General features: G+C 55.5%; 5 protein-coding genes across 5 annotated transcripts; 1 reads left to right on the top strand and 4 right to left on the bottom strand.

The window, feature by feature from the left end:
* Window positions 1-172: 172 nt before the first annotated feature.
* BO86DRAFT_414175 (uncharacterized protein) lies at window positions 173-3,745 on the bottom strand. The gene is made up of 2 exons (XM_025674821.1): window positions 3,267-3,745; window positions 173-3,137 (listed from the first exon to the last, which is right to left on the bottom strand). Exons 1-2 carry the CDS (start codon window positions 3,704-3,706, stop codon window positions 353-355), a joined length of 3,225 nt encoding a protein of 1,074 aa, XP_025521945.1. The 5' UTR covers window positions 3,707-3,745; the 3' UTR covers window positions 173-352.
* Window positions 3,746-4,089: 344 nt separating this feature from the next.
* On the bottom strand, window positions 4,090-6,458 carry BO86DRAFT_36589 (SDR family oxidoreductase/polysaccharide deacetylase family protein). The gene is made up of 5 exons (XM_025670078.1): window positions 6,162-6,458; window positions 5,469-6,030; window positions 5,121-5,410; window positions 4,681-5,058; window positions 4,090-4,617 (listed from the first exon to the last, which is right to left on the bottom strand). The coding sequence occupies exons 1-5, from the start codon at window positions 6,253-6,255 to the stop codon at window positions 4,160-4,162; spliced, it is 1,782 nt and encodes a 593-aa protein (XP_025521946.1). The 5' UTR covers window positions 6,256-6,458; the 3' UTR covers window positions 4,090-4,159.
* An 850-nt stretch (window positions 6,459-7,308) lies between these two features.
* On the bottom strand, window positions 7,309-8,271 carry BO86DRAFT_36660 (uncharacterized protein). Its single transcript, XM_025670108.1, has one exon. It carries the CDS (start codon window positions 8,147-8,149, stop codon window positions 7,385-7,387), a length of 765 nt encoding a protein of 254 aa, XP_025521947.1. The 5' UTR covers window positions 8,150-8,271; the 3' UTR covers window positions 7,309-7,384.
* Window positions 8,272-8,812: 541 nt separating this feature from the next.
* Window positions 8,813-10,581, bottom strand: BO86DRAFT_393754 (uncharacterized protein). The gene is made up of 4 exons (XM_025673085.1): window positions 10,431-10,581; window positions 10,059-10,340; window positions 9,868-10,001; window positions 8,813-9,812 (listed from the first exon to the last, which is right to left on the bottom strand). The coding sequence occupies exons 1-4, from the start codon at window positions 10,520-10,522 to the stop codon at window positions 9,160-9,162; spliced, it is 1,161 nt and encodes a 386-aa protein (XP_025521948.1). The 5' UTR covers window positions 10,523-10,581; the 3' UTR covers window positions 8,813-9,159.
* Window positions 10,582-14,030: 3,449 nt separating this feature from the next.
* On the top strand, window positions 14,031-15,816 carry BO86DRAFT_405027 (putative choline transport protein; the record flags this gene model as incomplete). Its single annotated transcript, XM_025674056.1, has 5 exons — window positions 14,031-14,213; window positions 14,269-14,315; window positions 14,371-14,450; window positions 14,504-14,996; window positions 15,051-15,816. The coding sequence occupies 5 exons, from the start codon at window positions 14,031-14,033 to the stop codon at window positions 15,814-15,816; spliced, it is 1,569 nt and encodes a 522-aa protein (XP_025521949.1).
* Window positions 15,817-15,830: the final 14 nt, after the last annotated feature.

A 15,830-nucleotide genomic window follows, 5' to 3' on the forward strand; every position in this document is an offset into this window, starting at 1 on the left:
CGGCATCTCTCCCCTCGGCTACTCCTGCACTTGTGAACGTGACCAATGAAGCATAGCATCATACATTTAGTAGCGGGAGAAAAGCCAAGGAAAAAACAAAAGAAACGGATATATCTCGATATTTATACCCTCTAAGAAATAAGACTTTTCTCTATATACATACAGTACATACCCCCAATACCCTTCCAAAAAGTCCCCGGTTCCATTTTCGTAGCCTCATATCGATTAATTATACCATCGGGATTTAAAACCCCCGAACAGAGACGGCAAAAGCCTAGGGTCCCATGGATCTTTAGATCGAGACGGGCCCCTTCTTCTGCGGACGGGATACGGGGATCTATACCCTGGCCTTCTAAACTCCCGAGCTACCGCTCGACTTCTTGAAGATATACCCCACTCGGTTCCCCTCGTCCCGCAGCATCGCCACAAGGACCTCATCGTCGATGACGGATTCCATGGCCACGACGTCGAGGGATTTCGCCGCGTCGTCATCGTCGGCCGGGGCGGTGAGGTGGTAGGGGTCGATGTGGCGGTACTGCGCGAGGGACTGCTTCATCCGCTGTTTCTGGGAGGGGGGTTTTCTTTGGGGGGGAGGCGGTGGGGAGGGGTTGGCGGGGGGTTGACGGCGGGAGGAAGTCCTGCGCGTGTTTGGGACATGGTTCTCCATGTCGAGCTGCGAGGCCTTGATGAGGGTGGGGATGTCGGGGAACTCCTCTGCGTCTGCATCTTCTTCTGCTTCTGCTTCCGCGTCAGACGGGGGCACGGTGTCCCCCCCCTCCTCCTCCTCCTCCTCCTCCACTTCTCCTCCCACCTCATCATCATTATCCGCCGTCTCGAGAGACGCTTGTTGTTGTTGCTGTTGTTGCGGTTGACCAGTCCCTCCGCATTCACATCCCAACAACACATGCGTCTGACATCGACTCTCCTCGTCTAATCGGAACAGATCCCGGAGCTCGTCGCGCGAAAACTGTGCCATTGATGACGATGAGGTAGCAGCACCGGCACTATCCGATGCCGTCGTCGTCGCCGCCGCTGCCGTCGTCGTCATCACGCTGTCCGCCAGACCCAGCTTCGTCACCTGCCGTTGCCAGATCTTTTCCTCGAGACTCCCCTTCAACAGGATCCGGTAGATCCGACACGGCCGCTTCTGGCCGTCGCGGTGGATGCGCGCCATCGCTTGGAGGTCGGTGGCCGGGTTCCAGTCGACGTCGAAGAGCACTAGGCGGCTGGCGCCGATGAGGTTCAGCCCCGTGCCGCCGGCTTTGGCGGACAGAAGGAACGCGAAGCAGAGGTCCGGGGGGAGGCGGTTGAAGTCCTCGACGAGGGCGTGCCGTTTCTGGGCGGGGGTGGAGCCGTCGAGGCGGAGGAAGGGGAGCGAGAGGGACGAGAGGAGGGTGGCGAGGAGGTTGAGGGTTGAGGTGTAGTTCGAGACGAGGACGATCTTCTCCGCGCGGGACGTGGTGCGGAGGTGGTGGAGGAGCTGGTCGAGGACGCGGATCTTAGCGCTCGAGGACGGGGAGAAGTGTCGGAGGAGGTTGGGAGGCAGGGAGGCGAGCAGCGCGGCGATGGTCGAATTAGACGAGCTCTCCTTGTCGTCGGTGGCCTTGGGCGAGAGGAGGGACGGGCTGTTGCAGAGCTTCTTGAGGATGGTGATGAGCTGCAGCGCGCTCTCGGAGTTGCCGATCACGCTCTGGAAGATGGGCGACGCCAGCACGTTCTGGTAGATGTTGGCCTGCGTGCGCGTCGGGTTGCAGAAGAGGACGTACTCGGACTTGGGCGGGAGGTATTTGGCCAGAATGTCGGCCGTGCGGCGCAGCATGAACTTGGAGGTGAGCTCGCGGAGCTCCTCATTGCGGGCTTCGCCCTTCTCGATATCTTCCTCGGTGGCTTCGGGTTGTCTGCTCTTGACGATGGGGATTTCAAACTCCTTGATGAAGGCCTTGAAAGTGCCCAAGACGCCCGGGTTGACGAGATCGACGGCGGCGAAGAACTCCTTGAGATCGTTCTGGATCGGGGTTCCAGATAGGATGACTCGCTTGGTGGCATTCAAGGACTGAATGGCCTGTCCGCTCTTATTCTGGAGGGTCTTCAGGCGATGTCCTTCATCGGCGATGATGATATCGACGCCACTGCCTCTGGCCAGTCCCTCCTGCACCGTCCTCAGCTTCTCGTAACCCACTATCATGACACTGTACGCCTTGCCCTTAGTAAAATCCGTCAGCCGCTTGCGCTTGTCGTCAAAAACGAACACCCCGATGCGTTCATTGCCGAGCCACTTGCGAAACTCCTTGCGCCAGTTACTGATCAGCGTCACCGGACAGACGATGAGCGCCTTCTTTACAACTGGGGAATCCCCATAGACGGGGTTCTGCTTCAGCAGCGTCCACAAGAGGGCGATGGTCTGCAACGTTTTGCCAAGGCCCATGTCGTCCGCTAGAATCGCGCCTTCGCCATTGAACGAGCGCATCCCCATGACACACTCGTAGAGAAACTGGACTCCCTCGCGTTGATGCGGCCGAAGATGTTTCGCCAGGATCGGATCGACGACCACATCAACGACTCTCTTGCCGTTGGGCACCGAATCCGGGCGTTTCATGACCAACGCTCCCGGCTGCGCAGGGTCATGCCGGGGCACTGGCATCTCTGTTGAGGCGGAAGTCTGTGGTACCATCGCGGAATCCAGCAGTGGCCTCTTGTACGCTCCAGAGATGCCACCCTTCCTAGACGCCGGGTTCGCGATCCGGATGGGACTCGGTTTGGAAGACTCATCCTCCTTGCCCATCTCCCCCTTGGTGTTGAGGCCCGCGCTCCGAACCGACACGGAAGCCTTCCCAGCCGCTGCTGTAGCCGGAGGTTTCGTAACAGCAGCATTAGTATTGACAGCCGGTTCCTTCTCCTCAGCACCTGACAGACCCCTCCCAGTCAGATACTCTCCCCTAGAGACCTCACAGTCGATCTCGACCTCCTTCCCCGCAACCGACAACATCACGCCTGCCTCCAACGACCGGGTCTGCGATACCATCCCGCGCCCCATATCCTTCCCGGAGGCATGATCGAACATATACGCATACCCATCCCGGACCTTGATGATCCCATCCCCATCCCAGGTTTTGTTTTTCTTGGTCGTGACTTTGCGCCTATTCACACACGCACAAAAAAAGCGAGGATTAGTCCTGCTCGATCACTTCCGCGTCTGTAGAAACACAACAACCCATAAAAAGGACAGAGACATGGAAAGTCAACGTAAAAAGCGAATGCGAACTCACCACAAAACATTAAAATACCTCTCTCGGACCTCGCCCGTCGTCGCCTTTCCGTCCTCACTACCCCTCCCGGCCCCGGCCCGCGCGCCTTCTTCCCTCGCCCCCTTCACCTTGGATGTATCATTCTCCGACCCCCGAGACGACAGGGAGGAAGTTGTAGACGAAGCAGACCGCTCCCGCGCCAAGCACAACAATGTCCCTCGCTTCTTCGGCTGTTGTGATCCGGTCGAGGCACTTGGGAGAAGTCCCCGGTTCTCGATCCCCGTTACCGCAGGATCCAGATGGAGGCGCGGCTTTTTCGTCGGCGGTTCCCCCGTGGGGTCTGTGGTTGCTGTGGCGTCGGCTTTGGGAGTAGGATCTGTAGCGACAACATCGGGAGTAGTCGCGGGAGCGGAGGGAAGGGGCTTGCGGATCAAAGGCGACTTGAAAGGTTTGAATACCATGGCGCCTTTGGATCCGAGGAGCAGGGAGGAGGGTGTTTTGTCGAAGAGGTGTTTTGCCGCTGTTGCTGATGCAGGGCGTGGATTGGGACGCGCCGGGACGCAACGCGCGATCACGTGATAGATGAGATTCGGGGTTGCCCTTTTGGGGTGGGGGAGTATAACTGTGAGCAACTACGGGACTCTTACTAAACTATAGGTAGCGCTATGACCCTACTTGGGCGTTGATGCTGTTGAGGACCGGCTCTATCTGATTCCTGGTTTCGGATATAAGACGAATATGTGCTCTGCGTGTGTATTTGAGCCACGCGTTTGAGAAAGGCCGAAAATGGACCACAACCCTGGACATGCAGCACGTCTACTGGGGTGAGCATGGTCTCCACCATCTTGCTTTCGCAGATACTATACTCGATCCCAAGTGTCTCTCAACAGGACGACTTAACAGATGTCAGATGTTCAAGAGGATGCTCCCATCTCTTTATCCCGATACCACCGGGCAATCTCCCCGGTCTGACAGAACTCCACCTCCTCCCCCCAGCCCTGCAGCCAGCGCAGCAGCCGCTCCAACATCCCAATGACATGCGCCATCCCGCTCGTGTCCGGATGCATCAGCACCGGGAAGATGGGCTCCTCCTCGTTCTCGCGGATCCACAGGAAGCGGTCCTTCCACAGGTTCTCGATCACCCGCACGTCCGTGTAGCCGTGCGAGTTAGGCGCGTGCGGCAAAAACTGCATCGGGGTCATGTCCTCCATGTACCAGTTGCAGGGGACGCAGACGAGCGGCCGACGGTCCGCGGTGGTCTGCGGGATCGGGTGCATCCAGGTCGAGGCGGGGCGGGCGAAGTTGATGGGCTCGAGCGGAGGACGACGCGGAGCGAAGAACGGATGGCAGTCGTGGTCGGTCAGGGAGGCATCTGTTTTGTGTTGCAACAACCATGTCAGCATTTTATACACGGACCGGACGGTGGGGGACAGACCGTATTCGAAGCCGAATTCCTCGAGAAGATCCATCGTCGACTCGCGCAGCTGGTACAGGGGCGCCCGGTACCCGACGGGCTTCTTGCCGGTGAGCTTGGTGGCAATCTCGATGCATTTGACCAGGACGTCTCGCTCTTGCTCGACGGTGAGCTGGTAGGCGCCCTCGTGGGCGTAGCCATGCAGACCGATCTCGCAGCCCGACTCGACCACCTGCCGGACCTCGTCGGGGAAACTCTCCGCGGAGTGGCCGGGGATGAACCACGTGCAGCGGTCCGCAAGATTGAGCTTCTTGAGCATGCGTACCAGTCGCGGGACACCGACTCGGGCTGCGAAGAACCCGGCCGAGTAATCGGCTAGAATGTTGTCTGGATGTTGCCCTGTGGTGTGCGAAGAGGAAAGATGAGCATGCAACACAATTTAGGAGTTGGAAGTCACGAACCCGTTCCTAGCCATCCAGAGACCGCATCCAAATCGATGGATACGGCAATGCGAATCTTGTTCCGCTTCGGCTTAGTCAAGGCTGGTGGGATGGACGAGGCGATCGGAAGCACCGTACTTTCAGCCGTCAGCTTCTTCGGCTCATCGCCTTCTTTCCAAACCAGACGCCCCTCCATGCCGCCGTCGACACTCAAGCACTGTCCTGAGATATGCCCAGCTGCGCGATGGGAGGCCAGAAAAGCCATGGTACGAGCCACATCCTCAGGCTTAGCAACCCTCCTCAATGGCACGCTATCACATAAGTCAGCGACCTCCTTGAGCTCCTCGCACAGGGAGAGGTTAAGCTCACGTTGCCTGAGCCTCGGCCCACATCTCCTTCGGATCCTCCAGCCGACCTTCGATCATGGGCGTGTCCACCCACCCCGGAGCAACGGCGTTGATTCTCGCCTGGCTATTGAGCCGAACAATCTCATTCTTCACGCTCTTTACCAGTCCATACTGCAAGCCCGCCTTCCCAGCCTCTTGACCAAACTTGCCCGTCTCACTGCCGGTCACGACAATGGCCAGGTTGTCCAACTCCCTGCCCAGCGTCTGCTGCGCCAGCTGTGCGGATCGAAGGAAATGTTTGATGGTGAGGAAGGTCCCGCGCACATTGACGTGGTACGTCCGTTCCCAGGCTTCCAAGGGCAGCTCCCAGATCGGGTAGTCCCTGCTCTCATCGGTAATGCCGGCGTTGGCGATGAGGATGTTGATCGGCCCGAAGCGCTTGCCGGCCTGCGACACGCTCGAGCGAATAGACTCCTCGTCGGTGATATCGCCTCGGAGAATGTGGAGTCGTGCGTAGACGTCGGCTGGTGCGTGGGCAAGCTCCAAAGGCTTAAGATCTAGTGCAGTGACTTTGCATCCTTGGTCTATATGTCTCGTAAGCACCATTCCACAGCAGGACAACTCCCATGCGCGACATATCTGCAGACAGCTTATGTATGTATGGCAATCAGGCCATCAACATGGTTGAAGAAAACAAAACGTCTCTCTCACTTACCCAGAAACTCCTGCACGGCTCGTCGACCAATGCCACCCGCAGCGCCAGTAACGAGGACATGGAGCCCGTCCAGCCCCAAGAAAGAGGAAGACATAGGGGAGCTATGGCTCTGCTGATGCTCTAATCGGGTGTGGTAGCGGATAAGACTGATCCCCTATAGTAGTAACCGATAGAGGACAAGCCGTTGCGACGACGCGCCTAGCGTTGATGATAAGCAACTCAATCGTACTACAGGTGGTCAGCCAATCAAGAAGTGCCTGTGTCCCGAAGATGCAGTGTCTATCTGGAAGATCAGATATGCACAAGCGCTTATTCTTCAAACTGCGGTCCTGCAGGGCATAGGGCTGGCTGCAGGGGTGCAAAAGGAGGACGTGAGACGCAACCCGATATACCGGAACCCGTACCACAAAAAGATAATAGGCAAATCAGTATCCCAATCAGTAATCCCTTCATGGCACCGACAAAACAACGTTCACCTTTCACCTTGTTCCACCTCTATGCTATCCGATATGCGCGTCACGTGGCCTCCTCCCCTCCCCTCCGTTGCGATCGGGATTACGATAACCGAACACTAATGAGTTCGAAGGGCCTACAACCAGGCGTCGATAACAATGCCCCTTAGAACCACCGATATTGACCCCGTGGGTGCAGGCAGACGCCGTCCCTCTTAGTGCCATGACTTCCACCACCCAACGATCCTAGGCGCGGAGGAGGACAACAAAAACGGTGGTACTGCGCCGAGCATCCAAACGAGCGAGGCATCTCTCGCCCTCTTTTTTTTTTTTTTTTTTTTTTTTCTGGGGTCCTCCTGTGCAATAACTAGATCCTGCCCTAGCCTCGCGAAGGATCGAGTCCGTCGAAATCCGCCTCGTATGTGGCTGTGTGGCGGAAATGTTGCGTGGTCGTTGAACAGGAGGTTGACGCAGTAAGTTAACGGTAGCCCAGAGCAGAGAGACCCGGCCAGATCATTGAAGCGAGGCTGCTCGCCCGAATGTCGGTTCAGAAGGGAAGTTCAGCCTGTATGTATGTAACTTGAAAAATCCCAACGCTAGATCAGCCTTTGGGGACGAGAGCCGGCAAAAATGTAAAATGTAGATTCAGGCAGATTCCTGGGAAGCACTGTATCCTGATGTACAGTACAAAGCTAGTCTACTATCAAAAGGTAAGTTATTTTGCAGTGCCGACATCCGCGATGAGATCCTTCCATCGTATCCCAAATTGACTCAAAAACACGCCAAAGGGCCAATCGCGCCGAATGCTGGTGCCGACTGACTTTCACAGAGAGTTTGGTACAGTACGATCCAAGTCTGTGCAGAGAGGATAGCCACCTGTTGACAGTTGATCAGCGATAATAAGCGTTTCGTGCGAGACCCAAGGATGTTTAGTGCTACCAGCGAAAAAGGTTGGAGGGCATTGACTTTTCGACTATCCATCCGTATCTCCGAAAGTATGCATTTGAGAGACGGAGAATTCCCCGTCACGCTTTTAGTTCCAGTAGGGAAGGGGGTTTGGTCTGGTGCGCAGGCTAAATGCATGGGTTCTGAAGCCACGGAGAACTCTACAGTGCAGTTGAACGAGGCAGGCATACTGGGGATTATAGGAGGTGGCGAACTTTCCCTCTTTTTGATATCCACTTTTACATGAGCTGGCTTACTGGGGTTTCCCAGTTCAGATCCAGTATTGCCAGCGGATGTGAATTTCCTGGGGGAGGGATGGGCCAGATTGTTGTAGTTCATCTTGTCGAGTAAGCGGAAGACTGTGTAAGTCTGCCACTCACTACCAACTCGCACGTACGTAGTGGTAGTGGTCCGTGGTTCAATTGAAGATGATGGTCGACGTCGGCCCCGAGAATCGACAACAATCTTTGCCCAAAGCGGTTGTTGCCGAGTGGAGTGTGGCCCATGGAACGGAAGGCTGTGAGTGAGGTCTTTCTTGTGTTGATGATCAGCTGGAAAACTGGATAAGGCTGGAAAGAACTGCCAGGCCATGGATGGCAATGCAATTGTCCTTGCATTGAACCTTGCACTGTGGGTGGGATGAACCAAAGTCTCTTTCTTTCTTGCCCCTGGTGCCTGGCGCTGGCCTGGACCTGCTCACGAATTTTTTTTTTCCCCTACCCCTCCCCCACCCCTCTTTTGGGGAAAACGAAAAACTCTGCCACAATCTTATTGAGCAGCCCACGCACCTTTGCCTTCTTCCTGGCTGGCGAAAAGAATTAATCTAAATGATAGATCAATATCGCCCCGTGGATGTTGCCGCATCGGGGGACGAGTACCGAGAGTGACCGTACCGCGAGAGGTATTTTCCCGGGGCCGGGGTTTCCCGTACCCTATTAAGCTGTCCACGGTTACTACTTCGTACAGCAGCACAGTACACTACTTAAGTACTTACAGACGTACAGTACAAGACAGGGTCTTGGCCCCGTGGCGGCGCCGGGCCGCACTGTCTGTGTCTGTATTGCCCACAAGACTCCAAAAAGCCCGGGGTTGACGGATGGATGGGTACCTGTCGGAGGGTTGTTTTACGTAACTTACCGAGTACCGTCTCATCCACTCTGTCTGTCAACGATACGGATCGGGCTACTCACGTGATTTCAACACCGCATGTGTAGCTGGAACTCACCCATGGTCCTCGTGCTACTCGTATCGCTGTCCATTAGGATTCGTTCGTATTTTGTCTATCCGTGGTATACCTGGTCGCCCAGACCAATGCTCGTCATGATCACTCGGCTGCGGGACGAACCCCCCCACCCACCTATCATGCTGATCAACGATGGGGTGCCGAGCAATTTCTATATATACAAAAATTGGTTGCCAATCAGGCGTCGCGGGCAGATCATGCCATATGTGTAAGCAATATCAAGCACAGAAGGGAAAAGAAGTCAAGGAGGGTGTGAAAGGAGTGGAACGAAGGTGAGGGTAGTAGAAAGACTGGGAAGAACTCATAGAGAATCGAAGATAAAATAAGGAAGTGAAGTGAGTGTAGAAGATCGAGCCACTCAAGGCTGTTGGCTTGCCCCCGCGCCTCGAGAATCCCAATACTCGGGCGGTCGTGTTTCCCGCTCCACCGTGACTGTGACGTCCTGTCGAATGCGGAGGGCTCGCTCGGAGCCGTCGTCACTGGGCTCGCGCTCATCTACCGGTTCCGTGCTGACATCCGACACAGCCTTGCTGGGAGCCACAACAGTGCTCTGGTTATAGGTGCGCATGCTGAAGTCTCCGGACCGCAACTGACTGTGAGGCCCGTAGTGTTGGTAGGCAGACCCCTTCGGCGCGTATGGGCCTGTTCGATAGCGGTCTGTTCCTCGGTGGGACCCTCCGGTCCAGCTCTTGAGGGCAGGGAACACATCACGGAGGAGAGACCACACCAAGGGTAGGTTGGTGACCAGAATGGCGACGGTGGCTTCACGGAAATACCAGTTCATGTAAACGTAAGAGATGAGCGATGGGACCAAGCAGTAGAGTTTGTTCAGGAGGGCCGCGACGATGACGAAGATACCCATGCCGAACAAGAGCATGAGGATCAACTTTTGCTTCAAAGGGACGCGCACTTGGACCAAGAGGGGGATTCCAATGAGAAGCATGAATACATCCGCAGAGATGGAGATAACGCCTTGGACGATCTCATAGTACTGATATGTCGAACATTGCGCTATCGCGCAGTCAGCAAGAGGCGTACAAGCCATTTTTGCAGAAGACTGACTTACCGTAAGGAGTCGGCACGGCCCAGTAATTGTGGATAGGCCGACAGATGAGGAACAGGGACAGTTCAGTTGCCACGAATCCAAGGGCAACGTAGATGGAGAGGTAATTGACCCATTTTCTTTGGCGCAGTCCCTCCCTATAACATTTCCTAGAGTCAGCATTCAGCACAGTCACAAGTCATGGATGATCATACGTGATGCGAGCATAAATCACCAGCATGCAGGCCTTCATCGCCCAGATGGCAAGGAGGAAGCAGTGCTCCGACACAAAAACCCATTTACTTCCGCGGATGCGATCAGCTTTGATGGTGGGGGTTAATGCTTTGATATCATCCTCGCTCATCAAATTGGAACCCCCGCCTGAAGCGACCTGGTTGAGAGCAACACAAAGAAGCGTGTACCAGACGACAGCGAACATCATCAGATAATCGTCCGCCTGGAGATTGGTGACCCCCAACCGACGTATTCGTGCAATGCTATACCAAGAAGCCATGGTCAGCACCGCACTTGAGGACGAAGACAAGATATGTCTTCCAAAATGCAACAAGTAAAAGGCTACTACTCACAACCTCAGTACTGCACCCAGCACCCCGACACCATAGAGCGTCCATGTCTCCCGCGCAAAATTGCGTGCGAAAGCGGGGCTTAGACTGGACATCGTGCTGGAGTGCAACCTGGAAAGCCACGAGGAAACCGGTCAATCGAGATCCTTTCCTGCAAGGGACCAACGCCGGACAAGGCTCAGGGTAATATAAGTGAGCTGCACTCACATCTTTGCTAAGATAAGGTTGGGTACCGGCACGCCGGCCAGGGGAGAAAGACGTCCACACTTGGTCAAGCAATCAAAAACGGCGAACCAGGATGTATGATCCCGGCTAGCTTGATGACTGCGTGCGTCGAGAGAGTATGCACTGAGAAGATAATGATCAAGAGGAGGAAGTGGGCGAATACCAGACCTGATCTTCAGGCTAGGCCGGATCAATCAGCCGGGGGTCGGTGATTGAATGGCCAGCGAACTGCATGCAAGGATGAGCCAAGGGTGCATCCCAGGTACAGACACCGCACCACGGTTGGCTGCTTACTTTACCAGCTTCATCGTCATCGGAGCCACGAAGAGTCCGTGATCCAGAGTAGACTTGCGTGTAACTTGCTAAGCCTATCTGGATCATGTATGGGGAGACCGGGAGAGGGGGGACTTTGAGCGGAAAAGATCAGCCATCACTCCACCGACTGCACCGACGTCCCACAAGGAATGCACCTTAGCAGATGCACACGTATGTGTACAAATTGTACTCCGTCAATGGATGGACCGCACTTTCTTTGACTTTGGGGAGGTGGGTCCCTTAATGCCGGCTAGTTGCAACTTAATTTGTATTCCAATCTCCACTTGGCCGGAAGCCATTTAAATCAATTCATGCACCACCAGCTGGACTCGGTCGAAGTCGAACTCTCTTCGCTGGAGCCAAATTCTCCCATTTTGGGTCTTGTATGCGAAGGCCTGGCATAAAGTTACTTCTAGACCAGAACACTCAAGCACCGGCCGGCGAAAACTTAGCATTATCGCACGTTACTGTCGGGGGGAATCGTCTCCAGCTGGCAGGGGGATTTGCACCTGGGTGGCGTAATGCCCCAGTCCAAGTCGATCCTTCAGTCAAGCGAAGTCTCCATGATATGGCCACTCAGCCAGTGGAGACTTTTGTCTTCGAGAGTCTGAGAAACAGGGTGAAGACCGGTTGATTAATTCCAAACCCAGCAGCGTCTGGTGCAATATAGGGGGGAGGGAATTGTCTCCCGAGACAATATACGGAGATGGGGCGTGGCTTCCACCGTTCATTACTATGAACGACACTAAGATGCACCCCTGCTGCATGTGCGTAAGTACCGGTATGCCCTTTAGCGACATCACTGTTGCAGGTGGAGCTCCTTGTTCGGCTTCCCAAGGGTGCAGGTAACAGTGTAGAACTAGTCAATACTTTTGTTACCAGAAACTCAATCGAGCTGGAGCCAGTCCAATCCGTTCATCCGATGCAAAGACTCCCCACTCGATCAGACTACGATACCTCGAATCAAGAGTAGGCAATCAGGGAAGGGTTCATTATTGCGATCGTAGGGTAGCTGGAAGGTACTCTGCAGATCCGCAAGTGTCTTCGTGCTTGCACCTCGTCCTCATGTGCTGAATCAGTCAGTGATGGAAAAAATCGAGGAAAATTTTTCTCGCCCACTGAGGTGGACTACCAGGGAAGTACGACGGTCCGCAAATAGTCTACACCTGCACGTTTAGCTTCGAGAATCCGCCGCTAAGCTCGTGCCATCTCGATCTTGACTCCTCGTTGGTGGGCTGGAGAACGAATGCTCATTGAACTTGTTTCACCAATCCACGGCCTGGAAGCATAATGGTCCGTGTTCTGGAACAGGAGGATTGTTCGGTCTCGGGGCTCATTTGCTAAGACACACGGAGGACTATGGCGGTCACTCGCTTTAGCCATGTCCGCGTTGATGTGCTCGTTTGCATATCTTCTTTGTATCTTTCCTGACGATCTTGCGAACTGTCAAGAGCGAGAAAATATGAAGGCTCCCTGTGTAAGGCATGCAACACCAGTGGTGTCATTGGAGCCAACTGGTCGGCCCAAGGGTGAGTTTTTGCCGCTAGAACCCGGCCTTGCAGGGATGAGAAATGGGGCAGGTATTTGGAAAAGAAACACTAGTCGAATCCATCGTTCGAAGGCTTGGGAGTTTCCGAAGTGAGTGGAGCAGGCCGTAAGTGATGCCACTACTGTAAATACTCTGTAGTTACAGTGAGTGGGCTGAGTCAATTGCTCGGGAGCTAGGAATTGGAGGGTGCAGGTAGACTCAGCAGGACCTTGACTGTAGGAAAACGGCACTAGGTGATACACAGGCATAAGTCCGTGTTCATATCTCAAGTCAAATGGATGGGGAGACTCAGGTCGGCTCTAACTTATCAGTGAATAATGGGGATTGATAATGGAAGGCTGAAGGAAGTACGGGAAAACCCCGGCTTCTTGGCGTCCGATGGCGGTGGCTGCCCGCTTGATAAGGCATCCATGGCTCATGCAATAGAGTACGCCGCTGTATTCTAGTGCAATTCATTCATGATTGCAGTTGGATGTACAGAACACATGCTATCAAAGTGATAAGCGTGAAGAGAGTATACATAAATCGGTGCGTGCTCCGCTGCCTCTAGGCTCGACTTCTCTCGCTCTTCCTCTCTCTCACCCACTCTCCCTCAACACGGGCCACACATGACCCAGTTATCTCGACCTCCAACAAGCGCTTATCAGCGCAAGCTCAAAATCGGTCAAACCGTTGTACTTGTACCTGAGTTGGCCGTTCTGTACGATGAAGTACTACGTAGGTAAGGGCCATACAGCATATTGATGGTCGTTAGCTTCCCCAGCTTCCCCGGATTGAGGAATGAGTTCTGATGTGTCAATAGACCCCATATGTGGAGCAAACAAGCATGTAAAGAGTTGAAAACCATGCAGACCAGACCCCCCCCTCCTCCGTCCGTCTAGTTCCCGATGATAGACAGGGAGGACACATACCTAAAACCAACCTCGCAAGGTGAAGGCAGAAGGGAAAAAGTGGGCAAGTGGGCAAAGAGGCAAAGACTCGCAGAGAGTGTATCTGCTGAAGCTCCCCCTTTGGGACTAGTCGCTTCTTCACGGCTTCCCTGCCTCTCCGCCAATCGGAGCCTTACATCAGCCAGAATGTCCCGTGATTGGGCGATAACGGCCCTTCCCACGCTGTGCTGGCCCCACCAGCTCTGATCACTTGGAGTATACGGAGGGAGTACATCTCTCATTCATCCCTCCCTCGCTCGCCTCTATAAACTCTGGTCCTCGCCCACGGTGCCCTCTGGCTCTTCTCCTTGTGTCCCTGTGCTCTCTCGCCGCTACAGAACTGGGGGAAAGAGGGCAATGATCGTTTTCGACCTGTGATTCTTCAGCCAGCCCTGACCTCGACTATCTCATCATCTTGTCAATCACACACAAGCCACACAGATTAGCGATATACTACAAGAGCCTTCCGACGACTTAACCAGCAGCTGCCGCGCTATCAAGCGTTCTGACGAATCCTTGCCCCCATTCGTCGTTAATCCACCTTCCACGAACCATATCACTATCCCCGCCGATCTCGATCCCGACATGACGACAGAGAAGATAGCAGGGAAGTTAGACCCCATCGATGCAGGGGAGGATGCATCATCTGTGGAGGTAGTCAATGTTTCGGGCCACCGTCAGGAAGTCGACCGCAATTTCAGTCTGTTAAGCATCTGTGCCGTGGCTGTCACGACCGGAAACACATGGATTGCCCAGGGTGGCAGTGTGGTATGCTACGAATCGTCTTCTGTCCGTGCTAGGAGATTGGACTGACGGTATCCAGACCACGGCCTTAAGCAATGGAGGCCCGTCTGGTGTGATATATGAATTGTATGGCCCTCACCCCCCCATCCATCACGGATCAAGAGTGCTGACATGATTCTAGCATCGCCGTGTCTGTATGCTACTGGCTAGTTGCAGCCTCGATTGCAGAACTGGCATCTGGCATGCCATCTGCCAGTGGAGGTAGGTAGATCTTGACACTTCTCGGATATCCCTCTCTCTAACGTCTACCCCAGTCTACCACTGGGCTACCGTCACTGCGGGCAGATACGGACGGGTGTGCGGGTTCTTTGCCGGGTTCTGGAACTCGCTGGCATGGATCCTGGGCGCAGCCTCGATGTCAGCTATCCTTGGACAGCAAACCGTGTCGATGTACGCCCTCATGCACCCAGGCTTTGTGCCTCAGTCCTGGCATATCTTCGTGAGCTTCGTCATCTGCACCTGGATGTGCTGCTGTATTGTGCTCTTCATGAACCGGTGGCTTCCTCACATCGGCAATCTCGGCCTGTTCTTCATCCTCGCCGGTGTATTCATCACCATCGTTGTCTGTGCCGTGATGCCGCACATCAACGGCACCGGCTACGCAGCTAGCAAGGAGGTCTGGGGCTCCTGGCAAAACGACACCGGCTACTCCAGCCAAGGCTTTGTCTTCGTGGCAGGCATGCTCAACGGCGCGTACAGCGTCGGCACACCGGACTGCTCATCGCACCTCGCCGAGGAGATTCCCCAGTAAGCCGGCCCTTATTCCCTGCAACAGCCCCAGCCCTAACCCCCACCATCCAGACCAAGCCGCAACATCCCGAAAGCCGTCCTCGCGCAAATGACCGTCGGCTTCCTCACGGGCATCGTGTACATGATCGCGCTCTTCTACAGCATCACCGACCTCTCCGCCGTGCTCAACAGCGTCTACGGCTTCCCGCTGGCCGAGATCTACTACCAAGCCACCGGCACCCGCGGCGGGGCGCTGGGCCTGCTGATCGTCGCCTTCCTCCCGACGGTGATCACCTGCGCCGGATGCTACATCACCGCGGGCCGCACGCTGTGGACGATCTCGCGGGACCAGGCGACGCCCTTCCACAGCTGGCTGGGCCACATCAACCCGCGCATGCACAACCCGTTCAACGCGACGCTCGTGTGCGGGGGCATGGTGACCGTGCTGGCGTGCATCTACGTCGGGTCGACGACGGCCTTCAACGCCTTCGTGGGCTGCTTCGTCCAGCTCTCCAGCCTGTCCTACTTCGCCGCCATCTTCCCGCACCTGCTCACGCGCCGCGCCTCCTTCGCCCCCGGCCACTTCTGGATGCCCGGCCCGCTCGGCTACCTCGTCAACGCCCTGAGCTGCGTCTACATCCTCGCCTTCGTCGTCATCTTCTGCTTCCCCTACGCCCTGCCCACCGACGCCCAGGCCATGAACTACGCCAGCCTGATGACCGGCGCCCTGACCCTGTTCGTCACCGCCTGGTGGCTCGTCAAGCGGAAGGAGTACACCGGCCCCACGGAGGTGCCGGTCTCCGACAAGGTCGTCGTCGAAGGCGTGGCGGACTCGTAGTTCCGTTCCCCTGG

The sequence above is a fragment of the Aspergillus japonicus genome, assembly GCF_003184785.1.
Source record: "Aspergillus japonicus CBS 114.51 unplaced genomic scaffold BO86scaffold_120, whole genome shotgun sequence".
Lineage (NCBI taxonomy): Eukaryota > Fungi > Ascomycota > Eurotiomycetes > Eurotiales > Aspergillaceae > Aspergillus > Aspergillus japonicus.

Bases quoted from the DNA above. Each gene is read 5' to 3' on its own strand.
- BO86DRAFT_414175 (XM_025674821.1), bottom strand. From the start codon at position 3,706: ATGGTATTCAAACCTTTCAAGTCGCCTTTGATCCGCAAGCCCCTTCCC. The intron at 3,138-3,266 runs GTGAGTTCGCAT...GTGTGTGAATAG, and splicing joins AGGTATTTTAATGTTTTGTG to GCGCAAAGTCACGACCAAGA.
- BO86DRAFT_36589 (XM_025670078.1), bottom strand. From the start codon at position 6,255: ATGTCTTCCTCTTTCTTGGGGCTGGACGGGCTCCATGTCCTCGTTACT. The intron at 6,031-6,161 runs GTAAGTGAGAGA...CGAGACATATAG, and splicing joins AGCCGTGCAGGAGTTTCTGG to ACCAAGGATGCAAAGTCACT. The intron at 4,618-4,680 runs GTCTGTCCCCCA...AACACAAAACAG, and splicing joins GGAATTCGGCTTCGAATACG to ATGCCTCCCTGACCGACCAC.
- BO86DRAFT_36660 (XM_025670108.1), bottom strand. From the start codon at position 8,149: ATGGCCTGGCAGTTCTTTCCAGCCTTATCCAGTTTTCCAGCTGATCAT.
- BO86DRAFT_393754 (XM_025673085.1), bottom strand. From the start codon at position 10,522: ATGTCCAGTCTAAGCCCCGCTTTCGCACGCAATTTTGCGCGGGAGACA. The intron at 10,341-10,430 runs GTGAGTAGTAGC...TTCTTGGTATAG, and splicing joins CTGGGTGCAGTACTGAGGTT to CATTGCACGAATACGTCGGT. The intron at 9,813-9,867 runs GTAAGTCAGTCT...ACTGCGCGATAG, and splicing joins GGCCGTGCCGACTCCTTACG to CGCAATGTTCGACATATCAG.